This window comes from Rhinichthys klamathensis, unplaced genomic scaffold (assembly GCF_029890125.1).
Source record: "Rhinichthys klamathensis goyatoka isolate OS25496 unplaced genomic scaffold, OSU_Roscu_1.1 h1tg000165l_1, whole genome shotgun sequence".
NCBI lineage: Eukaryota > Metazoa > Chordata > Actinopteri > Cypriniformes > Leuciscidae > Rhinichthys > Rhinichthys klamathensis.
The window spans coordinates 1,052,363-1,078,235 of record NW_026606697.1 but is presented as its reverse complement, the minus strand read 5'-3'; the positions used below and the strand labels follow the sequence as shown (position 1 = coordinate 1,078,235).

Genomic DNA, 25,873 nt, shown 5'->3' with positions numbered 1-25,873 from the left:
AGACTTTAAAATTAAAAGATATATATATATCAAATAGTTAAGTTTTATTCTGTATGGATGTGCTGTGCTGTGCTACAACTTTTGCGGGGGTAAACGCGCATGCGCAGTTCACATTACATTCAAACCCAAGACGTGATGGATTGTGTTCGAACTTCGCAGAATAGACCACTACTGGTATTTGATAATTCTTCTTTATTTTAACATAAACTTGTTCATGGAACTCTTAGTTTAATTTTTTTTTTTTTTTTACAATACTTAAATATGTTAATTTTCTTATAAAGCACAACAGCAGTCTCACCACTCCTTGAGTACGATGGTGAAAAACAGCCCTTCAAGTTGGAATGCAAATTAGGCGGGTAAGTGCTTCCTCTCTCGCGCACCCATCAATTAGATTGGGAACATCTAAGCACAGCTGACTTAATGATCCAGATAATGAAGCTGCTGAAGCCCAAACTCATTATGGTCACGTCAACTGGGATCACGTTTCAAAGTGTATATTTCATATTTCCCTTCTTGCTTGCCATAATGGTAATATTCAAGCATCGTTGGTTTGTTGACCAAAGGTCAAGCTGTTTTATTTGTCAGTAGTCTTTGTGAAAGGCAATTCAATAGACTGACAATTCATTATGTAGATGGACAGTTTGTAGCTAACTGTATCATTATGAATGCATTAGAAACATTGAAATGCTTTTGCCCCTTAACCTAAAAGCTACAGTTCTGTCTGCAAATATGAAAAGAGACGTTCTTATTAGATTTGTTTGGAAAGGTCTTGGACATAAACGTAAAATTAATGCATGTTCATATAGTGCACAGAAAAAAATTAGAATCTGGCTTGTTTATTTGTGCATTACTGAAGTATCAGATGAATCCGCGTATACAGAACCATGCAAGAGACTAAATTATTGGAAAAGTCTTGCATATATCATCAGAGTGAAGTCTGTCGTTTTCACCGGAAGGACCAGTTGTGAATTTTGAATAAACATTACGCATTTTTACATTTTTAAAAATGTAAACATGCACGAATGAATTGTTCACAATTAGACCTATAACATGCATTGAGAAAATACTGTAAATCTTCATTTCATGCTGACTTTAAATAATGCTTAAAGTTTATTTGTAAATGATGTAAAATGTTAGTTTTGTGCTTGATTTGACATTTAATTATAAAAGTAAGAATTAAATAAAGAGGAACACATAAATAGGTTATAATCTTTATAATAGAATCCACAATGTGCAGACAAAAAGTAATAAACATTTTGTAAAGCTGCTGGCAAACCATAACGATGGAGCCTGGTTCCTGCCTGCAGAGACAAATATATTGTTTAGTAAAATGACAGATTTATGACAACTATGTTCAATTCTTTCTAACTACCAACATATTTATTTAAGGATTCAAATAACTGCATGACAGGAGGTTAAGCATGAAAGAATGGTTTGAACTAGAACGGTACTGCTTACCTCTGTGCTCAAGCATGAGTTCGCCTTCATACTGGGCCATGCCAAGTGCTTGCCTTTGTTCACTGTCTAATTCTGCCCACTGCTCCTCTGTCACAGCACACGCTTGTTCAGAGCTCAGCCAAGACAGCTGCGTGGCACTGAATACCACCTGAAATAATGAGACGAATGTCTGATGAACAACTGTTGGCAAAGATTACAGTTGATTACAGATCTTATTTACATTGATCTTTGGTTGGAAGCTCTTAGTTTCAGGTAAGTCATCTAAGAAACATAAATGCTCATTAAGGCCCAGTACAAATACTGTATATTTTTTTTAAAAACAACTAGCAGCTGGGTCGCTTAAACAACCCACCAATCAACTAATCGAGTAATTGACCTTAACTGGACGATGACCTCTAAAATGATGTTGGTTTGGGGTTCAACTGATTCTCCTCAGCTGCTTCTCTTTGGCTCGGTTTACACCTGGTATTTAAGATGCGTTTTCGTTGATCGGATCACAGGTGGACAACGCTAAATAGAATACAGGTGTAAATGGGGTCTGAAGCTTTCGACCACTTCCAGAGGTAGTCGAAAACGCATTCGATCGGATTGCTTTTGTAGTGTAGACGCTCATGTGGTCGAATGGGATTGAACAGGAACAGACACAAAAGTCCGCCTACGGACTTAATGAGTAAATATTATGTGAAGCACGGGATTTAAACTTTGTCGGCTGAAGATTCAAGTTTGGTTTGAAGACGAAAAAGGTACAAAGCACAATGTTCTCTCACCATTCCTGATTTCTAACACGCACTCACAGCGTTCACTGTGGTCTTGCGGCTATCAGAGCAGAAACAAAAGCTGCTCTTTGCATGTTTTTCCGTTGTCTTTGGTGGTCGTGTATACATATGTAAATTACGCAAGCTTATTTTTTTTCCATTAGATCAAAAGATCTGAGAAAAGCCCATAGATTTACCCACCCATAGACCCTCCTCCTGAAATCAGGACAGAAGTTGTTGAAAGTGGACAATAGAGACAGATTAAAACACCAGTTGTAAACGGAAATGTGTCTCCCTCGTCTACTTGTGATCCGAACGGCCAAAACGCATCTTAAATCCATGTATAAATAGGGCCTTAGGGGGTATTTTCACAAGACGTTATTGCATTCAAAAACAACAGAATGCATGAGTTTTCAGACCTGTGGGGCTATTTTAATCCAGACATGGCATCTTAGCTCTTTCCAGACAGCGTTTTTTTGTTTGTTTTTAAGGTGCCAGCCACTGCCAGCATTTTGGGTCATTTTCACAAAAGGCGCCCAGAATATATGGTTGTATGAATATCAATATATCAAAAGAAAAAAACAGATCCTCTGCTTTAAAACAAAAAATCTGTTTTATTCAAGCTTCATGCATTATTTTATATCACCACTTTGAATGTGGGTAAGTTTCATTAAAAAAAATAACATTTTCAGCAAAAAGCTGAGAAAGTCACGTTTATCTGAATGTATATTGCTGTAGCAAGGGCACTGTAGATGGGAAGAATTGAACTGTTTTAATGTACAAACTAGGGATGGCCCGATACCGATACTGGCATCGGGGATCGGGCCGATACTGTCCTAATATACTCGTACTCGTACTCATAAAAATTCGCCGATACCACGCACCGATACCACGTACATTTTGCAAAACGAAACTGGCCGCCGCGAGTGCTTTGTCGAGGTGAACTGAGGCATAGGAAAGTATAGGCTAATGTCGGCGGTTTGGGCTCATTTCAAGATAAGGGATGATGACAACAGCAAGGCAGACTGTGAGTTATGTTCAGCTAAGGTGTCGAGAGGAGGGAAAGAAAGTACATCGTTTAACACCAGCAATCTAATTAAACATCTGAAGACGCATCATAGATCTGATGGCCGAGCGCGCGCGCGGGCGGTAATGCACTCACTCTGTGTGTGCGGGTTACGGGAGAATAAAACGATTCGCGGGACTCCCGCAAACTAGAAATATCTATGAATAAAACATAAAAACTAAAAGATTTTTATTAATCTCTTGCAGAAAAGCAACAAGAACAACTACAACAAAATAGAAACGATTTACAGGACAGAGTTTCTATTCATAACATGGTTACAGCGTTGAGCGATGTAGCCAATCACAGACATATGTGTTGATTTCTGGAACGCAATGGCCAATCAGAAGCATTTAAGATAGACTCCCCTCACCGCTCAAAACGGACTTTTTTGTTCAGTGCTGAATTCTGCATGCTGGCAAATCCTTTAATTATAACAAACAAAGTGTGGATATTATGAAAGATTGATTGTGCAGTCAGCTTCATTGATAATAACAGAGATGTGTGAGATCGCGATGAACTGTCAGCTTTTAGGATTTATTAAGGGAGCGCACTTTGCGCGCATTCAGTCATGCCAGACCATGCACGCAGTAGCCTGCTTGCTTTTATGTTAAATTAACAGTGGTTTGTGTGTTAATACATTTATTATTTTACTAATTTTTATTTATTTTTTAGACTTGTTAAAACAAGCAGAGAAGAAAATAAAAACAGTCTTCTAACCTGTGTTCTAAAATAGTCGTCTTCTTTTCTGGGAGCCTATTACTTTTGCGGTAGAAATATCGGTATCGGTACTCGGTATCGGCAAGTACACAAATGTAAATACTCGTACTCGTATCGGTTTGAAAAAAAATGGTATCGGGCCATCCCTAGTACAAACTGTCAAAAGGTGCGGCCATGTTTACTGTTTTTCTGTGAATTTTGCGGGTCATTTTAATAAGAATCCATGCGATTAAGAATTGCGCATTAGGATTTCCCCATGCAGATTTCGCAAAGGGTTTAAGTTTGTTGTGTGTATTTGTTGCGTTGACCAAGAAAAAGCTGCTTGGTTTGAAAGTGACTTCTGTATGATCTATGCTTCGAACAATGCTAAACTATTGACAATAGACAGATTAAACAGATTAATAGACAGTAAAACATACATAAAGTAGTCTACCTCGCTAAGGTTGTTACATGATTAATTAACTATTGAAGTGTAAAAGGATGCCAAATGAAAGAAAATAAATGAAAGCATAAATATCCATCACTCACAGCCAGTTTTCTTGGAGGTATTAAGGTTATTGCTGTTGGCGTCAGTCCTTCCACTTGCTCTTTTATAAGTGCAGACAATACCATATCTTCCAGACCAGCTGAGGACAGAGAATCAATTTGTCTTATTCTTTTTATGAGCCTGCCCATTTTGTCATGTGTATATTGTCCATTGAACCGATTGTAATCGAATCCACAGTCAGTACCTGCCAAAGTTCCAATCTCAGTGAAGACCTCAGAGCCCCAGCTGCTGACTGGACCGAAGCCCAGAGGATTGGATAGGCGTGACGTCAGCGCCCCGGTCTGTTGCTCGGAACATGGCAGTACAATCTCCCTCAGAAACAAAGCGGACACACTAATGGGCACAAACACAACACAATGCTTTCAAAGATTTTAAGGTGAATCATATTACATTTTGGATTGTGTACATAGATTTGTCCACTGACCTTAGGTTGAAAGGATCTAGATGGGAAATTTCAGAGGAACTGAAGCCACAAAGCAGATGTCCAAGGGAAACAAGCTCCACTACATCAAGTTCTTCAGGCTTCCGTTGAAGTCGCTTCATTATGCCAAGGACAACGGCTCTCATCTGTAAAAAAAAAAATATATATATAGAAGTGGTGTATCTTCCCTGTTTATGATATCAGGCTAATCCGAACAACTGTAAAAACATACTTTCTTTGTGCTCCACCCATTGAGGTCTCCAAGATGGGCCACCACCGCCAGACTGGACATGTTGACAGCCTGTAGCTCTCTTTCCCCCATCTCGGTCACTATGCAACCCAGTTCCAACACCTGCTCTGGTTTAAGCTGCTTCACTGGTTTAAACACCTAAGATAATAGTTGTTGTGTGAAAAGAAAACATTGAACAATCATTGAACAACAGCATTTGGACAAGCACATGCGGCTTAACTGGTCTGAGTTCCATCCAAAGTGCTTCACGTTGTTCTGCGTCAAGTGTGTCATCCTGACCAATGAACTCAACACAGGTCTTCAGCTCCCTCCTCTTCATTCGATTGAGCTGATAGGACCTCCAGGCCGAGGGAAATGTCCCTTTAATGTCTGCACAGCTTGGGATGGGCCCTAGTAAGCAACAATATATGATTTACCTATCCGAAGAGGTCATAAATAACATCAGATGGATTCTGTACACAACTCACCCCTTCTCATCCACCATCGACCTTTAATGATCCTGTGGATGAGACCGTTCATCTTTTCTCGTAGTCCTTTCAGGTCCAAACAAGCCTTTCCCACTTCACTGTTTTTCCAAACCCACTGGCTCATCAGAACCTGTTCAACTGTGTCTCTACCTAAATCAACCTTGAAGGAAAAATGTAGATGTTCAATGTGATGAAATTCTGCACCATACTGAGCTTTGGTCGAATGGATAGGCATGTGTTTCCCTTTACCAGTGGTAGGGATCTTATCTGTTGAGTTGAAAGGGTGAACAGAAGTCTTCCCACATGCTCAACATCCCCAACTGTCCATGTTTTTGGTTCTCTGTTGCAAACAACAGGGACTTTGTCAAATTCCCAATAAAGATGCATTTTGTATTTTGCTTGCTCAATGAGGAACTACATTTTTGCAGTTGAAGGTCAGAACAAAGAGGTTGTCAGCTAAATGAAAATGGAACAACGTTGTCTCACCCCAGCATCCTCCTCTCTGTAAGTAAAGCTGATATTTGTCTGAAGGTGTCAGAGGGAAAGCAATATTGTTTTAGCTCCTCCAGTTGTAGTTTCAGGGCCTCTCTGTCTATATGAGATAACACATCACTGTCCAGGAACGGCAGAAGAGGGCCGAGCATGTCCATGAAGGACCCAGTGAGACCATCTTCAGAGATGCCCTATCAATGGAGACAAAAGGAATTTTGATTACAATTTATATTATCTAAGTCTGCACAATCTGGTTATTTGGCACATGTTACTTGATTTCCACTATTGTCCAATTGTTTAGGGTCAGTAAGATTTTCTTACTGCATAAAGCATTTATGCAATATTGTGCGTTAAATTTATTAAAAGTGACAATAAAGACATTTATCATTTTTGACAATGTTACATTGATAATAATAAGAAATGTTTCTTGAGCATCAAATCAGCATATTAAAATGATTTCTGATTGATCATGTGACACTGAAAACTGGAGTAGGCTAATGGCTGTTTTGCCATTACAGAAATAAATTACATCGTAAAATATGATAAAATAGAAAACAGCAATTTTAAATGGTAAAACTGTTAAAAAAAAGTTTATATCTTACAATTCTGACTTTCTTCTTGCACTTCCAAGTTTATATCTCGCAATTCTGACTTCTTTTGTCAGAATTGTAAGATATAAACTTGCAATTTCAAGTTATAAAGTCCTACAATTTAAAATAGCTGTTTTCTATTTTATTATATTTTTACGATGTCATTTATTTCTGTAATGGCAAAACATCTGATTTGATGCTCAAGAAACATTTCTTATTATGTTTATGAGTTACAAGTTTATATCAGAATTGTGAGATAAAAAGTAGAATTATCTTTTCTTTTTCTTTTTTTGTGGTGAAACAAACTTCCATACACAAGAGACTTCTTTCAAAAATGTTACAAAAAAAACTCCAAACTTTTGAATGGTAGTCAAAAAAACATCCAAACCACATCCATATATTCCAGATTTTTGGAAATGCCTTTCTGTATTTTGCAACAGTAAAATTGCATTTCAATTATTTGAAAATGAAAACAAACATTTGGTGACTTTTTTCCACCTAAAACAGTTACTGGATGAGATTACATTTATCTGGGTCACTATGAAACTACTGCAATGATTTCGCTCTTACGAGTACATCGATAGCTTTCTCTGCTAAGGCCGTTTGCTTGTGTCGTGGTAGCTGCAGAAAGTCAATAAAGTGTTGTTGAACATAGTCTAGAACACTTAAGAATGAGGAGTTAGACAGGTGCTCCATCATGGTCAACCTGTGAGACAAAAATACATCAATAAGGCCCTGCAAGTAAAAGAACGAACAAATGAGATGCTGGGTAGTCAACTGCTGATCTTACGGTAATCTTGCAGCAAATGAGGGGTCCAAGTAATTTAGATCAATATCAGGCTGTTTCCGTAGCTCCCCCACAATGCATTTCCTCTGTTGAAACATAACATAAATTGTTTATTTTCTCTCCATTTGCATGTCTAATACAGACCTGCTAATGTTCCCTTTCCTAGTCAGTTGAGTCATATACTTTCATAATGAAAAACATAAGTGAGGCACATTACTTAAAGTACCATGAGCGATGTTAAATCATTTGATTATACAGTTATATTACTTAATCAAAATATTATTTACATATATTATAAACTCTGCTGCATTTTACATTAGGACAGCAAAGGCTTTTAAGTCAAGTCAAGTCACCTTCATTTATATAGCTCAGCTGGTAATGTGTATATTAAAAATATTGTTTCTCATATTCTTACCAAACCAGATCGAAGTCCTCCTGGCAATTTAGTGAGGAACTGCAACAATTCGGAGAAGCCTGACTCATTTACCCATAGCTTCAGCCAGTCACAGCTCACGCCACCTGCAATACGACCTAAATCTCTTCAGTGGGAAATAAACATTTGTGTAAGAATGTTATTACATTTCAAAACAATACAAAGACAATATTTGTGCTAGAGATGTTTAGTTCAATACTATGATGACAAAAAAGAATTTCCAAAGCAAATAGCTGGTAAGGGTAGTTGACCATTCAACAATCATATAAAGTGTAATGCTTGATATCACTTACAGTAGTGTCTCTCTTGTGATGTTTACGGTCCGCTGAATCATTTTGAACAGCATTTGAGCCTGTTGTGTCAAATACAACAAGTGAGTCTGAGAAACTGGATCGCCCTCAAGGTAGTATCTGATACACTTTTGGCTGAGACAAAGTCTCTTTAATGTGGGTGATTATTAATTTATATTGCCTGGTGGAGGCTATTGTACCACATTAAAATCAATTTGCTTGATGACAGTAGAGGGGCTCCGATTATTAATTTACTGAAAGGCTCCTTTGAAGCATGACAAATAATCCACCAAAGAACTTGAGATCAGCTTTGTCTGGCAAGCGCAGTAGAGGGCACTGAATGTAATGTACAGTGTGCTAGAACTGAACACCAAGTGCTTCCATAATTTCCTTAAAATGCTTTTATGCAATTAAGGGGTGAAATAATACGTACCTGTTGATGAGACCATGGCATATGCTTATACAGAGGTATGTGTTGAAGAACTGTCTCTCCATTTAGATCTGACATTAATTTCTTCAAGGAGACGAATGGAAGAAGACATTGCAGTTGCTGTGTTATATGTGCAGATGTGCGTTCCAGAGCCTTCAAACAAACAGAATGTTTTCATGCCCCAACAGACCAAACCAAATCTAATGCATACGCACAAATGTTAAATTAGAGACTGTTTTGTCTAAAATACAAGCAGAAGTTCAAACCTGTTGAAGTGCAAAATGGACCATCGCTCGATGAGCAGGTTGCAGGTCAGACAGCAGTGAACTCCAACACCGACAATCAGGTGTAGACTCAGGTACAACCAACTTTCTCAAGAAAGAAGGCCCCAGACCCAGGAACAATGGCTTCAATCTGCAGAGTGTGTTGGCACTGAACTAAACAGGATTGAGACTGTGAACACAAGACTCACTTAAAATAAGTATCATAATTAGTCTGGTATGCAGCTTACATTTGTTTCTTCTGCTATTTTGTTCAGTATCTGGAACGCCTGCATTAAAAGAAATGGAAAATGGTGAAATTATGTAATGCACTTCCAGTGACTATATACAATATAATTCTATCAGGGTTGTGCAAAATTCAGAATTGAGAAATTGGCATCTGCCCAATGGACCCTTTTCACAGAATGTGATGATGTGTTTGCACAGTTACTAACATCTTAAATCTAGCAAAGTTATATTAATATTTAAAAAAAAATTATATGTACATTTATAACAACATACATTGTGTTATATTACCATGGCCACCCTAATCAAGCTCTCTGTATTTTTTTTTCTACTTTTGGAAAGTCATAGAAATGCTATTATAGATTTTTTTTTTTTTTTGCAGTGGATCAAATGGGATTGCAAAATTGATATTTGTTGTAGTTTCCGTTCACCACTATACAAGTTTACTCGACAATGACATCTTCCGCTTCTGAAAACCCTGAAAATGTGAAGAGTCCATTCATGAGTCGGAATTTGAAAAGGAATAGAACGCTATCCATCCATCCATACATCATTTAGTTGTGCCATCTATTTGTCATTCTATCTATCTATATATCTGTCTATCAACTTTAAAATTTCAGGCTTTAAGGCAACATTCAATGTGTCTTGACAAACTTTGCTTGTCAAGTTAAAAATTAGTATAATTCTACAATTATGCCTGTTCAAATTCAGGAATTGAATTGGAATTTAAAAGGCCTTCAATTCGGTTCTGATCTGAATGGTGCACAACCCTGCATTCTAATATGCTTACCTGTGCAGGTGGGAAAGTTGGCATGCCTGGCAGAGTTACCAGATCCAACAACTCGCTTGAAGACAACGGGTCCAAAAATGTTGCGCCCATTTGTGGCAGCATACCATGTAATGAGGCCATTGCCGAAGCTGATAAGATGCTGGCATTTAAAGATTTAAGGGCCATTCCAAGCCAGTGCGACAGCTGCAGATAAAAGAAATCTACATGAATTACACTTCAAACATTATACAATGCATTACATCTAGAAAATAAAGTCTCACTCTGCCACTTCCACTGACGTGTCCCTCTGACACACATCGAGCCAGCTGCTGCCACAGGATGGGTGAGAGATTTGATGAAGACAATAGCTGTTGTAAGTCTTCAGAGTCAAGGTAACATACAAGAACTCCTAACCTGTTGTGAGAAACATGGTGTTTTGTTATGTACTTGTTATTTATAAATGTCAAATGATATTGAACTTGAAATTGTACCTCATTATGTTGTCACTCGTCAGGTTCTTCCCCCTGCCAAAGACAGAACGAAGTACATGGTGCCCCCTTGTGGCATCCAAACTGCTGTTCCCCAGCATCTCCATTAAGGGCGTGAGCTGTCAAACATTCAGATGTAACTTTCAGCATGTGAAAAGTAGAAGAAAAAAAAGTAGGATTCCGTTACTTACTTGTTGAGATGTGAGCTGCTGAAAGTGACTGACTGGGAGATGTGGAAGTAAGGGTAGAATGGAGCTGAGGAAGTATGGAGGCCATGTAGGGACATCTCCAGCTTCGCTGGACTGCAGCAGGCGCTTTACGAAGGCTTGTTTTTGTGGAGACTTCATCTCAGAGCTGTGATCCCTAATAGCCATCAGTCTGGAGCAATTGAATGAGAGTTGAAATCATGAACACGTGGAGAACTGAATTATGAGGATATAATTTCCATATGATCCACTTACACACTTTCATTGACCATGAGAGAGGCAGGGAAGGTCATAATGTCAGAGACAGACATGTATGGTATAAATTGGGAAAGGTCGATGAAAAGCTCTGGTGTGACACGTGGAAACTTGTGAATGAAAGCAGCTGTCATGGTTTCCATTGCCTCTTGTTCTTTTGGAGAGACCTGTGAATGACACCAGTTGAATGTACATATACTCCTAAGTAGGGATGCATGATAAATTGGTATTATATTGTTTAACTACTGTTGGTTAAGTCATACTGTTCATTATAGTGTTGCAGTGCAAAAAATTTATTGATTTTGGTTTTTACTGTTTTATTTTTTTAGCCAAAAAAATAATAATTATCAGTATCAACCAGAATTTTGATTCACTTCATAAATCATTTTAATTTTAATTGAACATTATATGACTTCAGCCATAACATGAAAATGATCAGCTTTTCAGTATCGTCCATATCTCACTCTTTTGGAATAACATCTAAAATGAGCCCAATCGTGTAAAATGTTTTTGTTCACCTGTATAGTTTCCACATGAAGTTGATCCCAACTCTGATGAACTTGGGAAAGGAATCTTTTCACAGCATCTTTTTCTGCCGACAGAACTACACTGCGAATACTCTCTCTAGGCATCTGTAGGTACTCCTTGGAGTATATAAATGTCAGCATTAGATATTGACAAATGTGTACTGAAAAAATAGTGCAGTTTTGCAAGAGACATCTGTAACAGGGTTTAATTTATTACCTTCTTACAAAACTAGTTTTCAAGAAACAACAGTATGGAAAGTGATAAGAACTATATTGTATATGTTGGGTCTGAATTGGGTTTAACTCAAGGGTTTTCAATCTTGGTTATGCAGAAAAAAATGTAAAATACTATATTTAAATTAAATTATATTTTAATAATTTCTTCTAGTTTTAGCACAATGATAATTTTGGAGTCAACATGTCTTTATATCAAACACAATTTTCTCATATTCATGTACAGGTCTTTACATGAACATAGGTATCTTCATATTTTAAAAATGGGGATTATTACATTTAGGACTCCTGCAATAAAAAAGTTTGAAAACCCTTTGGTTGAACTGACTAGGTAAGTTACCATCCAAGATAATGAGTTATACCTGCATTAAAAATCTTAAAGCAGAAGAGTTGCCTCCCCTCTGAATAAGATCCCACAGGACAGGCTGCTGGGGAGAAAAGACTTTGAAACTGAATGCATCAAGCAGCATGGTAATATAATAATAAAAAATTACTGGTAAATTATGCAACTTTTCAATGCAAGACATACACTGAAACAGCTTAAAAGGTCTTCTTTTAAGGTAGAGTTTTGCTCTCTCTTCAGGTAGACGGCAACAGTGTGAAGTACACTTAAGGATGCGTCTGGCCGTAGAGTGGCCCAGAAGGAAGCATTGTCCTGGAGGCTGGACAGAAGAATGGCCTGACCCAGGCCCTGACGCACCTCCCGTTCTCCCTCCTCCAAACCCCCTGAGAGCCCTACCACAAAGTCCAACACTCGAAGCACGTAGCTTACTGTAGCCAACCAACCCGTGCGTTCATCCATTACTCCTTCGCATAGAGTGAGCTTATGAATGGCTTCTTGTAGAACGGGAAATGGGTTCACACAAAGTTGAGAAGTGTCAAAGTCATATGGCGCTGGCAGCATGTCAAACAGCTTCTGGAGGACACACTTGGCGCCCTGTGTTTCTTCAGAGTTCAAACAGTAGTCTAAGAGCGAAGGCAGCTTTAGAACTAATGTGAGGTACAGTGTGGTGTTTTTGCAAATAGAGTCCTTCAAACCAGCTTTACTGCTGCAAAGTTCAAGGGCGGTGAAGTTCATAAATTGCTCTGTCTTCCAGTTTGAGTAGTCACAGTTGTCTATGTGGACACCATAAGAGTGATTAGGGACTTTGGAGCAGTACTCCGCCGCCCAGCTCCCATCTTGTGGCATTTGAGATGACTCATTTCCGCACAAAGATGCAATAAGGGCTGTGTTATTGGGCAGGAAACACCTTCTAAAATCCTGGGCAGTTAGAGTTTTGCTGCTTAGCAGTGCTAAGCAATCCTCGGTGGCGTCTGGAGGAGATCCCCCAGAAACATCGTTGGAGAGCTGAAGACAGAGGTCATCAATACTTGACTGGTTGAGGTAATGGTAATCCCTTGTAGATTCTACCTGAGAAAATTTCACAGAAAAGCAATTCAGGCAGATTTAATTTAGGTGTGTAATCACATATAAACACACATACATTGAGCACACCAACACAGCTTGTGTGTCGCACACTAGAACAAACTTCATTGGTCCTCACACAGCAAATCTGTTTGAGCTTCCATGTTTATTATATGTGAAGTGCTCTATGTATGTGTGTTGAACACTGTTTACATGTAAATTAAAGACTAAATTAAATCTGTTCATCATATAAAGGGGTCGTGTCTCTTCACAAAACTTGGATTAAACCGCTAAATGACCATAAAACCTTTTTGGATCTTCTACATTTTAGTTACCTGTGCTTTCGATGCGGAGGGACAGAAACCTGACAAGTTTTATTTAAAATATATCTTGATTTGGGTTTCGAAGATTAACCAAAGTCTTATGGGTTTGAAACGACGTGATGGTGAGTAAACGATGACAGAATTTTCCCGGAAACATAAACTAAATGTAGCTCAATTTACCTGATGTGCATGTTGCAGCCAGAATGTAGAGTTGGCACACACTGTTTTGTTAAATTCGTGAGTGAAGAATTCGCTGCAAACGTGAGCCCAAAGAAAATCTTCCTCAGCTGCCGAGAGGTACCAAGCAGCATCGGAGCAGGTCGCGTGCAGGTCTACCCCATAATGGTTAACTTCAGAGTCCTCTGTGCCACCCTCTCCATCAAAAAGATTGCAGTAGAGGAAGACGGTAAAATTTGAGACCCCAGTGAGACCAGGGATAGATGCATTACAGGCAGCTTCTAGAATCTCTGCTGAGGGTGAGGGCTTTGAATCACTCTTCTCATGGACTTTTAGCTGGGATTTGTGAAGTTTAGGCCTTGTAGATGAGTGCTGAGGTTTCAAAGTCCTCGTTTCCTCTTCTGTAGAGGGGCAGGTCATGAGAGACGGCATTCTGGGTAAACCATCTGACCTGAAACCCATCGCTTGAGCGTTCCATGTCAAGTTATGTCTAATTCCCCTGTACAAAGAGGACAAAAAACCCTGTTTATTTATGATAATCTTCTTTATATACTTAGAAATTAGTTTGAAATGTTTCTGATTCTCGTGACACTTACCACAATATTAGCTGCCTGAGGTCACCTTTACAAAGAAACAATGGAAAAGTTATGGGTGAATAGTTTATTGATACAAATCACAGATGATCGCAGAACACTGTTGATTAATTCAGGAAAATGGAGAGCCGCACACTGTATTATACAATTGGCCTTGATGTAACAGCATAGCTGTGCACATAATACCAGGGGTGTACGGTTACCAGCATACAAGAAAGAGGAAATTATCCAGGCTATAGAATTTAGAGTAACAAATATCTGGTTAATGACTAACACTGCCATTGTGATTTCAGTCAGGCTTGTGCGACATTCAGAATATAATTGAGATTGCTTTTTAAAATCAAATGACTTACATTTGAATTGAAGTAGCAAAAAGGATGCAGAACTGCAATTTGAATTTGAATGTAGAAAAGTAGAAACAAAATGAAATGGAAAGATGGCTGTAATTTTTTAACTGGATAAGCATAGTTTGTCAAGAATTTAAAATTATGCTTAAAGTCTTGTTCGAAAGTTTTGAGGTTTGAAGGCTTATAGGCCTTGCAGACAGAACAAGATAGGGAGATCATTCATTAGATAATGAATGTTACAGGTTAACTATATGGATCCATATGCTAGAGCCTGTTAAAGGCTAAAAAACTATACTTGCCTACAGAACATCTTCCATGATGACTGTACTGTGATTCGCCCACCATGATGCTTACATCATCCAGCAGTGCCTTGGTCATATGTGACACTTTTCTTCTCAGATTACTATACACACTGCGGCCAACATTGTGCATAAATCCATGTCTGAGGTTATCCAAGCCCTGCAGGAGGGCGGGATTACGCTCTGCGAACTGTCCCGCCCTTTCTCCTGCGTTTGACCTTGACAAAGCCTGAAGAAGCAGTTCCTGCATAGAAGCAAGGCTCTCTGAATCAGTGCCCGACTTGTTCAACAAGAGCTGCTCCTCACGAAGCACCTCGGGTGGCACGAAGAAGGGTTTAAAACGCCCTGTAGAGAGTGTGGAATCTCTTTGATTGTTTTCCACACTCACAGGGTGTAGACTGACCACAGGTTTCCAGTTCCTGGTCTCCATAAAGCTGATGAGCTGCTCAAGCCAGCTTAGGTTAAAGGCACAATCATTTCGTCCTTTCAGGACACAGATGAAACCCTGGAGACCTGCGACGGCCTGGCCATACGTCCCACTGACCATGGCTTGAAGAACAGTTTCAAGCAAGGCGCTGATGGTCTTCCAATTCTGAGAAACAAAAGTCAAGATGGGTTTTTGAGGCTGCCGTTCAGTGAGGGTCAAAATGCTCTGTACCAACCCAAGAAGTCCATCCCAATGTGGGCTGCCCCTGAGCGACAGAAACAGATCCTGGAGTCTGAAGGTGGGTCGCGGGGGACTTTTCCCATCCCATATTCCAAGAGATGTTTCCCTTCCAGTCTGAAGAAGAGAATAGAGCAGGTTCTCCCAAAACTGGTCATCACTAAAAGGTTGCTGACGATCATCTATCTCTGCGCTCATCTCTTGCAGATACATGGAGATGTTATAAAGGAATCCTGACAGCCTGTTTCGATCGAAGGCTTTGTTTAAAGATGGGAGACTTGTGCTTTTCCCTGGCAGGACACCTAGAGACTTGAGACCTCCCATAATGCTCCTCACTATGGAATGGATTTGTTGATCCTTTTGTATTTCTACTGGTGGCTGTACTCTGTGTGGATCCCATCCTCCACCCTTCCTCCATATCTCAACAAGCTCTTTCAAAATCGCCTCCTTCTGGTCCTCTTTTTTGCTCGCTAATATGAGAGGAAGATTCAGTGAAGTTAGACTGTGAAACAAATTGAGTTATTGTACCAACAACAGCCATAATTGTCTTACCTCCAGCAATGGCTGATACTTGTTCCAGTAAAAGCAAAATCACAACAATTCCCAACTTGCCCATCCTAAGTTCCTTTGCCTCAAGGTAGCACGGACAAAGTCATTTTGTTGTCCTTGTAAGACTGCATTTATGTTCCTTTAGGAGCTGACAGAGACATTCAGAGAGTAAAGTGTCGCACTGTGGAGTGCACATGAAATCTTAATGACTATCCACTGTCACTTGGCTAATCTTTCACAAAGATAAGTTTTAAGTCTAAACCAAGTCTAAAAGAACAAATAGTAAACAATTAATTTCAATTTGTTCTTTCTCAGTGTTGTCTTGAAAAACAAGACATTTAATTAGTATAATTAAATGTAGATTATTAATGGATTGTAAAATACTATTACAAATTAGACTGAAAAGGGTTTTTGCAACACTTATCTAAATGCATTTACTTGAAAAATAAAACATTAAATTCTGACATTTTCTACATTTGTAAAACACTATTAGATTTTTTTCAGTAGCTACTTACATATAAGCTGTTGTGTCTGTTTAATCCTGTCCGTATCTGTGAAAATAGATTGGATGTCTCTAGGATTGCGAGTGTGAGCTAATTATTTCTCAGTCTCTCTTTCTATCTCCCTCTTTCCCTCTTCCTCTCTCTCTCTCTCTCTCAGCATTTGTCACTTTTTGATCCGCTCCCCCTCCCAGTCTTTGAGATTCAATTGGATCCTCAAAAGCTAAAGCTTCACGTTTCAGCGACATCGTCCCATCATGTGCCAGCTGACTGTGTGCTGGAGTGAGAGGCCAGAGACTCAGGCATGTAATATGAGAAAAGAGAAAGGCCAAGGAACTTTAAGAGGGTATACTCTTGTATCACAAGGCAATTTCATAGTAATTAAGATTAAAGGAGTTACAAAGGTAGGTCATTACTCCGACTGAGGCTAAAATGGAGCACGGTAGATATACATTAGATAATACACATTGGCTGCATAATAAACAATCAATCGAATAATAGTTCTTTTGGTGGTGATATTCCAAAAAATGTATATCACTTATTCTTTATGGTTATAATGATACATGCCAGTGTTATTTTAGTATTATTTATTTACTATTATAGTGCTTATTAATTTGAATTAGCTTTAGAATCAGTTTCCATTTTAATTTTAGTTAAAAGTTTAGTAATTTTATGTGCTTTTTTTATTTTATCAACATATTTTTCCCCTTAAAAGCTTACATAAACCACTTAATCATAATTGAATCACTACACTCTGTTTTATTGCTCAATCTGACATCTCATGAGGTAATTTTCACCTGCGCCAACACTGACATAAAATGGTACCCTTGTCCACATGGGTATTGTTTTTCTTATGTGGCAGCCAGCAGGTCGCCTACAGCTGTCATAAAACAAAAGTGTCCCTAAGGGCCACACAATCAGGCCCTTCACTGATGTTTGAAATCATCTCTCTCTTGTCCGAGGCCTGTCTACAGCACCTGAAACCTGAGTGGGTTGAGTGAAAGGCCTAGCACAGCCTCCCCACAAGCCTTTTAATTCTATGTTGCTGTCGCCTGCAGCGGAACAATAACTTCCTCTTGTATTATTGATGCCTGAGGGAGCGGCGGTCACTCGGCAGCATGGAGCTCGGTTGGCTGCAGGAATATTAAATGAGAAACTTTACTCCTCATGCCTTTGACTAACTCCACTCAAATCGCACACAGCAGTCAGCTTGTTTGTTTGCTCTGACAAGCATATGACTAAAAACAAAGCTCCAAAACATAGCTAAGGGGGGGAAAAAGTAGTTGCATGCTGTCTATAACTGAATTGTAAAAATAAAAACAGTTAAAAGAGATCGCAGATCCAATGTAGACAAACTCAAAACTTATTCAGGCATGTTAGACTAACTGTACCAAAGCTTTTTTTGGTCCAATGTGCAAAATATCAAGTAAATATGGTCATGCAAAGTATAACTTTTGAGATGGAAGGAAAGATTATAGCCAATGCCTTTGCAAGCAAAGCTTCTTGGGAAAACACAAATATTTTGCAAGCGAACGCAAAAGCATTAAAACATTATTTTCCTCCGCAGCTCATATTTTTGTTCCCCAAAATCAAACATTTTTGTTCCCCAAAATAATGTGTTGTCAGACAAACAGCACTTGCCAAGTGTTCATTTTAGGCCCTTATTTTTACATCTCTGAATCACATGTCTGGTTGAGACAATTAATTCCTGCTTACCTAAAATAATACTTTAAATAAGCCTGTTCGAGCACCATTTGTTCCAGTGGGGAAAAAAGCTAGCAATCCACACATGTAGGTATACGTTTGAACTAACTTTCAGAAGAAAGAAAATTCAAGAAAATACATAACTAATATTACTAAATAGTATGACACAAGCAAGAGAGTCTTATTTGTTTCCTTAATGCAAACCTTAATAAGAATTACAGTTCTAAAAAATATCACAAATACCGGTAGCTTCCTAAAGTTAAGATAAACGTCTTGACTAATCTGTCTTAAATCCAATCATCCCATTGTAAAAGCTCAATCAATAAAGTTCTGAATTGACAAGGCATTCTCGTTAGTTTAGCTACAATCAGACATCAGACCTGTCAATTAAAAAAATTAAGATGTTCTTATACGAAAATATTTGATCACAAAAATGTTATTGCTTCTATAGAAGTTCTATTCAACAGCTCCATAAACAAGTTAATGTTGAGCAACTTACATTTTAAGCACAATTGTTACCGAAATGTCCTTCGAAGGATGCATTTTGAGACGCAGCTTCAGTGTCCGAATTCATTCACTCATTTTTTTTATTTACTCCCTCAATGAACTATATTAGTGAATTAATGTAAAGAACAATGAACGAGGGTATAGGCTGTTGATTTCGGACACAGCCATAAAATTAGTTCCTGAATGAATCGGTTGAATGACTCACTCGCTCGTAGAAACAGTCACTTGTCGCCACCTACTGGCATATCGATGTAGAGTTACAGAGAAAAAGATCCCTCCACCAGTATGCACAGACTAACAGAAAACGAAAGTGTTTGAGATAGTGGGAATAGTGATAGTGAAAAGTCTCAGCACTGTGGAAGCGCTGCTCTGACTCGATGACCGGAATTATTGTAGCCTAAAAATACTACATTTCCCAGCAAACATGCCAGTGTGGGCCCACTGTGTTTTCTGTAGGATAGTGTGGGCAAGGGCAAACCCTTTGGGGCCCCATGTGGGCCTTCTGTGGACAAGCCCACAGTTGGGCTTGCCCTCAGAAAACTCACACAGGCCCCCAGTTAGCCCATGCGGGGCCCATAGCAGTTTTGCCCATTTGGGCCCCCATGATGATTTACTGTGGGCAACCCACTGTGGGCTTGCCCACAGAAAACCCACACAGGCCCCCAGTGGGTCTAACCCTAAGGGGTTTGCTGTGGGCCCACAACCAGCATAGTCAGCCCACACTTTGGGCCACACGTGCCCCGCATTTCACGCCTGTATCTGGGCCCACAGTGGGCTGCCCGCAATGGCCCCATTTGGGCCCCAGAGCATGGTTGCAAGGTTATTATTGGCATATGAATGGGAAAACTACAATGTATATGACTGGTAATCCATCAGCCCATTGGGTAGAAGTGAAAGATAAAGAATAAAAATATTTTAAGTGCTTTTGAAAGAGCACTAACTGACTCAGGCTCTGACAAACAAAATAGTTCTGCAACTTCTCTATTTTCCTCTGTAAAATAAATATAAGACACAAGCAGCAAACAATTTAGTTTTACATCAATACTGATGATATGACTTTTTTTTCTCAGTCACAAGGCAGTCATGTGTGGTTTAGTCATACCGGGAACCACAGCTTTATGCCATGCATGCAGTCAAAGCACTGAACTGGAAGAAGTGGAAATAACTAAATACTATCGTACTGAAGTAACATAATCTTCCTACAGAGGGCGTTCGGCGGCTCAAAAACCAAAATGCACTCTTTTAATGCCCTCAGCTATTATATTTTAGACATGTATATATTAATATTCATACTTTTATTTAAAATGTTAAATATAACTACGGAAATGTAGATATTTCAGTAGCATTATAGACGTTCTGTTTGAACGTTGAGCGATTAATCAAGCCGGAAGTATACGTCATAAAATCAAGGGGCGGGACGAACGACTGACAAACATGCAAGTCGTGTGAAGGGAAACCTGATCAGAATCAGAATGAACCGCTAAACTAGCATGAACATCAAAATCATGGGGTTCATCATTCAAAGACATTATACATTAGAACATTTACCGATACTTTAGTTATCAGAGTTTGGCAGAGGCGCCTGTCCTCTCTCTACTGTGTTTGTTTACATTTAGTTTCATTTGAGTTGTCATTGTCGAGATGGATTACCTGCTACAGGTGAAAGTGGGAGCGCTGGTTGGGCTGCTGTTCTTAACTCTATTTTTTGGTTTCATCCCAGCGCGGATGAAATGGTTTCAAGATACTAGTGGAACAGGTAAATAATCATTTAAGTCATTTTGGGGTGTTGTCATCGATTTTTTTACTGTCCTAGTCATGATGCTTTCTTTCATTTGTCGCCTCATTCCAGCACAGCCATGTATTTATGTATGTATGTCACGCATCTGTTCACATGTGGATAAGTGTGTGTTTATGTATGTATGCTTATGTCCATACACTATAGGTTACATACACTGTACCAAACCATAAGGAATTTGCTCAGTCTTTATTTATATTTAGGGATTTGCTCAGCTTTATACAACAAACACATGAGAGTCAGCTGATGAGGTTTTCTCTAAACATACATTTCAGTTTAGGCGCATATTACAGATGTACATAAGGGTGGAAGTGAAACTGGTGTTTGAACATGCTTAAACAAGCAAAAACTGCTACTAAACGACCACAGTGATCTATTGTAACCCAAATGTGTTGTGAATTATTAAATATGTATTCTTTTGATTGCAGGCTTTACCTTAGACACATGTCACAAATAATTGCTTGTGCAACCAGAAAAGGATGTGGTTTTCTCACGGTTATCAGAATTATAGTTGAGTAAAATGTCATCAACACTTGATTAAGCGTTGCTTAATGCAAATTACATTTACACCTAAAACTTTTGGTTGTGAGTAAATAAAATGATCAGTTCTTCTGATGTGATTTTAATTATTTCTGGGCTCCTGATTAAAATCCCTATGGCGAAACTTGCTTTACTTTGACTGATAAGCTAAAAGGAGTGATTAGAGAAAGATTGCACCATTATGTCAATCGGCGGCACCATTAATCAATGTAACGTGACTTTGATTGTGGTTTTTCTTTGTTTCCAGCAATCCACAGAGCCGTGCTGAGTTTTGTGAGCTGCTTCGCAGGAGGCGTCTTCCTGTCCGCCTGTTTATTAGACATCATCCCAGACTACCTCTCCGACATACATGTAGTGCTACAAAAACAAGGCCTTGATGTGAGTTATATCAATTATGGAGTTGCTCTGTTAAAATCAATATGTTGATTCCATGTTTCTAATACCAAGTCTCCTCATCTTGCAGGAGGGCTTCCCGGTTGCAGAGTTCATCATGGCGTGTGGCTTCTTCACCGTCTTGATCTTAGAGAAAATGGTTCTGAGCTGCACAGAGGGCCGCAGAAATGAGGAGACGGCTCCTCTTTTAGCTCCCGTGGGTCACGGTCATGCCCACGGACAGAACTCGCTGAATGAGCTGGAGGGGAGTAGTCACCACGTCCACGTGGATTTTCATGCGCACTCGTCCTTCCGCTCCTTCATGCTCTTCTTGTCTCTCTCTCTACACTCTGTGTTTGAGGGTTTGGCCATTGGCTTGCAGACCACAGACACTAAGGTGATTTATTGAGTTTTGTTTTGTTTGACAAGACAACTCTGTGTTGAGTCACTGTGCTGACCTTGTTAGAAAACTGATAAAGTTTTAGGTTCAAAGGTTTACAGTCTGGTTTAGCAAATCATGCTGTGTTTGTAGGGTTTTGTCCTGTTATGTCCTTAGGATGCCACATCTCTGGATAAATGTCGAAGGGTCAGTTCACCCACATATATAAAAATTCTTTCATCAATTACTCAACCTAGCGTTGTTCCAAACCTGTATGACTTACTTTTTCTTTTATCTTTGAAACAGAAAATAAAATATAAAGGGACAGAATATATGAAAATATACAGTACAAATGTAAAATTATTACAATACTAAGAAACCCAAACTCAGAGCAGATACAGAGATGAAGTTCGTGTGGAGCAGAATTTACTGCTTACTTTTGGAGCATGTTATGTTCCTCATGGTTTAAGTTAGTTCCATTTCCCCTTCAGGTCCGTTCAGACCAAGAACGATAACTATAAAGAAGATCAGTTTATTAACGTCCACACCGAGGTTATTATAGTTTTTGCATTTTTGAAATAGTTTTTATTTTACTATCATTTTCAGTTTTAGTTAGTTTCATTAATGGTTTTGTTCGTTTTAGTTTAGTTTTTATTTTTTGAACACATTTCTATTTGGTTATTTATTTAGTTTCAGTGTTAGTTTAGCAGAGTTAACAGAACACCTCCAGTTAAACACATTTCATTTCAGTTATTTCAGTTTAATGTTTGCAGTTTACAGTTAACTCCTGAGCAAATCTCTTAATAGTAAAAATAAAATAATTGTTTGAGTTTGAACAAAGAACCGAACAAACTTAAACGTTAAATGAATTTGAAAAATATATGCATATGATCATTATGATTATTCTTTTTTTGGTTATTTATGATTAATCCTTTCAAACATTATTCTTGTATTGATCCATTAATGCTTTTTGTCTATTGCATCTTTTAATATCATATACTCATATTCATGTATTCTATTTAGACCAGACATTTAGTTTACTTCTACTCTGACACATGTACATCTATTTGTCATTTAGTTTACTTCTACTCTGACACATGTACATCTATTTGTCTATTTATCAATGTTTTTATCACCAAGCCACAATGAGGGCTTGGTGACATCAGCCAAAAAGGAAAGTCTTTTAGAATAATATACTGACGAATATAACATAAAGACAAGTTTCACTTCCTCCACTCCTCTTTCTGCTCAGGTGTTGGAGATCTGCATTGCTATCCTGGTTCACAAGAGCATCATTGTCTTCAGTCTGTCGGTGAAGCTGGTTCAGAGCGCGGTCAAGCCCATGTGGGTGTTGCTCTACGTGACGGTCTTCGCTGTGATGTCTCCTCTCGGCATTGCTATTGGCATTCTAGTGATCGAGGCTCAGCTGGAGGACGGTGCTTTTATCCAGGCGGTGCTGGAGGGATTGGCGGCCGGGACCTTTATCTACATCACCTTCTTAGAGATCCTTCCCCATGAACTGAACTCCCCTGAGCGGCCACTGCTCAAAGTTTTCTTCCTCCTCTGTGGATTCTCAGTAATGGCTGGTTTGAGTTTTCTGGGTTGAAAACTGGATGAGACTTCCCAAACTGTGCATGATTTCAAGAAAATGAAAGATTCACTTTGCTTGTTTTATAGAGGAACTGAGAGTCTGTTTTTTTACAAGCGAAACGTTTTTTTACTTTTACCAGATCATTTTACAATGAATTTCAAAAAGTGTTTTAAATGACTTTTATAGTGGAGGAAAATAATTTTGCTGACCAGATTTCAGCATTGAAGAACAGTATCTCACCTGCAAATTGGGACTTTTATAAATATTTTTACTTGAACTTGATTTAACTGGTCAGATTTTATCAGTGAAATTGTTTTCATGCCACTTTTGTGTTTTCTCTTTGACTTGCATAACACTATCCACAAAAGCACCTGTTGCCTGATCAAATACTATTATACATGTATATTAAATACTAAAATACTATTTTCGTACATTATGAACATTAACTGCCGTATTTCTTTATCTTTATTATTGTTATGTACTGTATACACACTGTTTTTCCCTCTTTATGTGCCACATTTCCTGTACACAGAACATTTTCCAGACAGCCAAATGTTTGAACAGTTTGTATTCATAATCATATAAAATCATAAGATTCCACAGTAAAATGGGATAAAATGTGGTGTGTTCATTAAAGAACACAAATGTATGTGGTCCTTAACCATATTAAATGTATGATTATGAAGAATATTTAAACCATTAAATAATGCATTTCCATATAGTGGAAAGAGCATGCTGTTTTAGTGCAGACGTCTTTCTGTAGACTACTGTGCCTTTAGAAAGAGAAATAACAAATGACATGCTACTTATTCTGTGCTTTAAATGTCATTACCAAACACTAACACTAAGGGCCGGTTCACACAGAACGTGTTTTTGCTGTTAAAAACGAGTTTTAAAAGTAGAATTTATTCTAACTTGAGTTCCGCTTTTAGATTGCTGAGTGATGTACGAGACGCTGCAAAAGACGCTCAAACATGTCCGCCTAGCACACGTTTACATTGAAAAACAATGGAAATAGTGGAATGGAAAAACGAGTTCTGTGTGAACGGCCCCCAAAGTCTTTTGAAAGTTAATGTTTAGGTATACTGAGAGAAGTTACTGGATTTTTTCTTTTCTTTCTGTCTCAACATGCTTTGTTAGGAGTAGCAGTAAAGCATATAGGATCTGAAACATGGTTCAAACATGACTTTATCTCACAGTACCAGATTTAGCTATATTATACTTCTACATACAATGTCAGTAAAGTATTGACTGTTTAAAAATGGCTAGTACTATTTTTGCTGTATAATGTATATTGCAATATGTTAATTTTCAGTATTCAATGAGTTGTACAGCATTCAACCAGACCATACTGCATGAGAAACTGATCCAACCATGTATTGTGCTCGACCTTTCCCAGTGTGATGAATGAACCCATAATATATACATCTCTTTTGGGTTGTTATTTAACAAAACTGCTCAAAGGTATTTTTTAACTGAATTAAAAATGCAACTTTTTATAGGCCTATTCCAGATCCAGATGATAACTGGATGGCACTCATTATGTTACAACTGTTTAGCATAATATGGAATGTATATGGCTGCATATTGCATACCATTTCTCATACTATTTTCTAAATACTATTTTTTGGAAATGAATAGTATTCGATTCCAAACACAGCCATAGATTCCTGACTCAGAATAATTGACAGTATTGTTCTATTTTTACAGAGTACTGTACAGTACTGTTTGATTTTTGTTGACCCCTTGATATTTAATAAATATCTTTTATATAAGGATGAAGTGAAGCTTGGCATAACTAGAAAAGATAATATTTATTATAAACATAGTTTTAAGATTTTATTCATTTACATAACTTTTATAGGTCTAAAAGTCACACTTTTTAAAATTAATATAAAATTTAATTTGACCCTCTGATACTGTTAAAAAAATATTTCAATGAAATGATTGTACTATATTTTAGTTCGATAACATTTTTTATTTAATATTTAGTATTTTTAGGGGATTCTATTGTACTAAATTATATTTATACTTTAGTTATTATTCGCTTTTTGTGCATGGACCTGAAAATGAAATTTCCAACTGAATCGGTCATAAATCTAATGCTTTGGAGCACAGACTTAAGTTTGGTCTCTTTTTAAAGACGACACGGCAGATTATGCTGATGTGAAAAAAAGTGAACTTGAAAAAAGTTAGAAAATGTTCCATTTATTATTATGAAAAATGCACAAAAGTACAAATGTAAATTTTTATTTGAAATATATATTTTCCAAAACAAAACACAAATCGTTTAAATGCCATGAATCTAAACAAGCTGTCTTCCAAATTTGAGGTTGATATCTCCAAAAATGAGCTTTCAGTAAGACTTTGTTGGGCGCAGTACCAATTGTTTCCAATAGATGAAATTTCATCTCCCATTCATTTCCAATGCGGTAATTTT

General features: G+C 38.1%; 2 protein-coding genes across 2 annotated transcripts; one reads left to right on the top strand and one right to left on the bottom strand.

The window, feature by feature from the left end:
- Nucleotides 1-921: 921 nt before the first annotated feature.
- On the bottom strand, nt 922-16,187 carry LOC130091337 (stereocilin). The gene is made up of 29 exons (XM_056259156.1): nt 16,049-16,187; nt 14,833-15,966; nt 14,190-14,214; nt 13,597-14,092; nt 12,218-13,099; nt 12,051-12,113; nt 11,446-11,571; nt 10,928-11,094; nt 10,658-10,844; nt 10,470-10,585; nt 10,260-10,392; nt 10,000-10,182; nt 9,215-9,253; nt 8,970-9,140; nt 8,707-8,856; nt 8,277-8,335; nt 7,966-8,089; nt 7,554-7,636; nt 7,334-7,469; nt 6,168-6,364; nt 5,931-6,021; nt 5,682-5,841; nt 5,435-5,604; nt 5,197-5,352; nt 4,968-5,110; nt 4,728-4,876; nt 4,525-4,622; nt 1,459-1,606; nt 922-1,301 (listed from the first exon to the last, which is right to left on the bottom strand). Exons 1-29 carry the CDS (start codon nt 16,110-16,112, stop codon nt 1,213-1,215), a joined length of 5,739 nt encoding a protein of 1,912 aa, XP_056115131.1. The 5' UTR covers nt 16,113-16,187; the 3' UTR covers nt 922-1,212.
- Nucleotides 16,188-20,198: 4,011 nt separating this feature from the next.
- Nucleotides 20,199-24,183, top strand: slc39a1 (solute carrier family 39 member 1). Its single transcript, XM_056259155.1, has 4 exons — nt 20,199-20,512; nt 21,339-21,469; nt 21,555-21,860; nt 23,095-24,183. Exons 1-4 carry the CDS (start codon nt 20,398-20,400, stop codon nt 23,446-23,448), a joined length of 906 nt encoding a protein of 301 aa, XP_056115130.1. The 5' UTR covers nt 20,199-20,397; the 3' UTR covers nt 23,449-24,183.
- The last annotated feature ends 1,690 nt before the right edge of the window (nt 24,184-25,873 follow it).

Bases quoted from the DNA above. Each gene is read 5' to 3' on its own strand.
- LOC130091337 (XM_056259156.1), bottom strand. From the start codon at position 16,112: ATGGGCAAGTTGGGAATTGTTGTGATTTTGCTTTTACTGGAACAAGTA. The intron at 9,254-9,999 runs GTAAGCATATTA...CTTTTAATGCAG, and splicing joins CAACTTTCCCACCTGCACAG to GCGTTCCAGATACTGAACAA. The intron at 5,353-5,434 runs GTTAAGCCGCAT...CTATTATCTTAG, and splicing joins TTTGGATGGAACTCAGACCA to GTGTTTAAACCAGTGAAGCA.
- slc39a1 (XM_056259155.1), top strand. From the start codon at position 20,398: ATGGATTACCTGCTACAGGTGAAAGTGGGAGCGCTGGTTGGGCTGCTG. The intron at 20,513-21,338 runs GTAAATAATCAT...CTTTGTTTCCAG, and splicing joins TCAAGATACTAGTGGAACAG to CAATCCACAGAGCCGTGCTG. The intron at 21,861-23,094 runs GTGATTTATTGA...CTTTCTGCTCAG, and splicing joins TGCAGACCACAGACACTAAG to GTGTTGGAGATCTGCATTGC.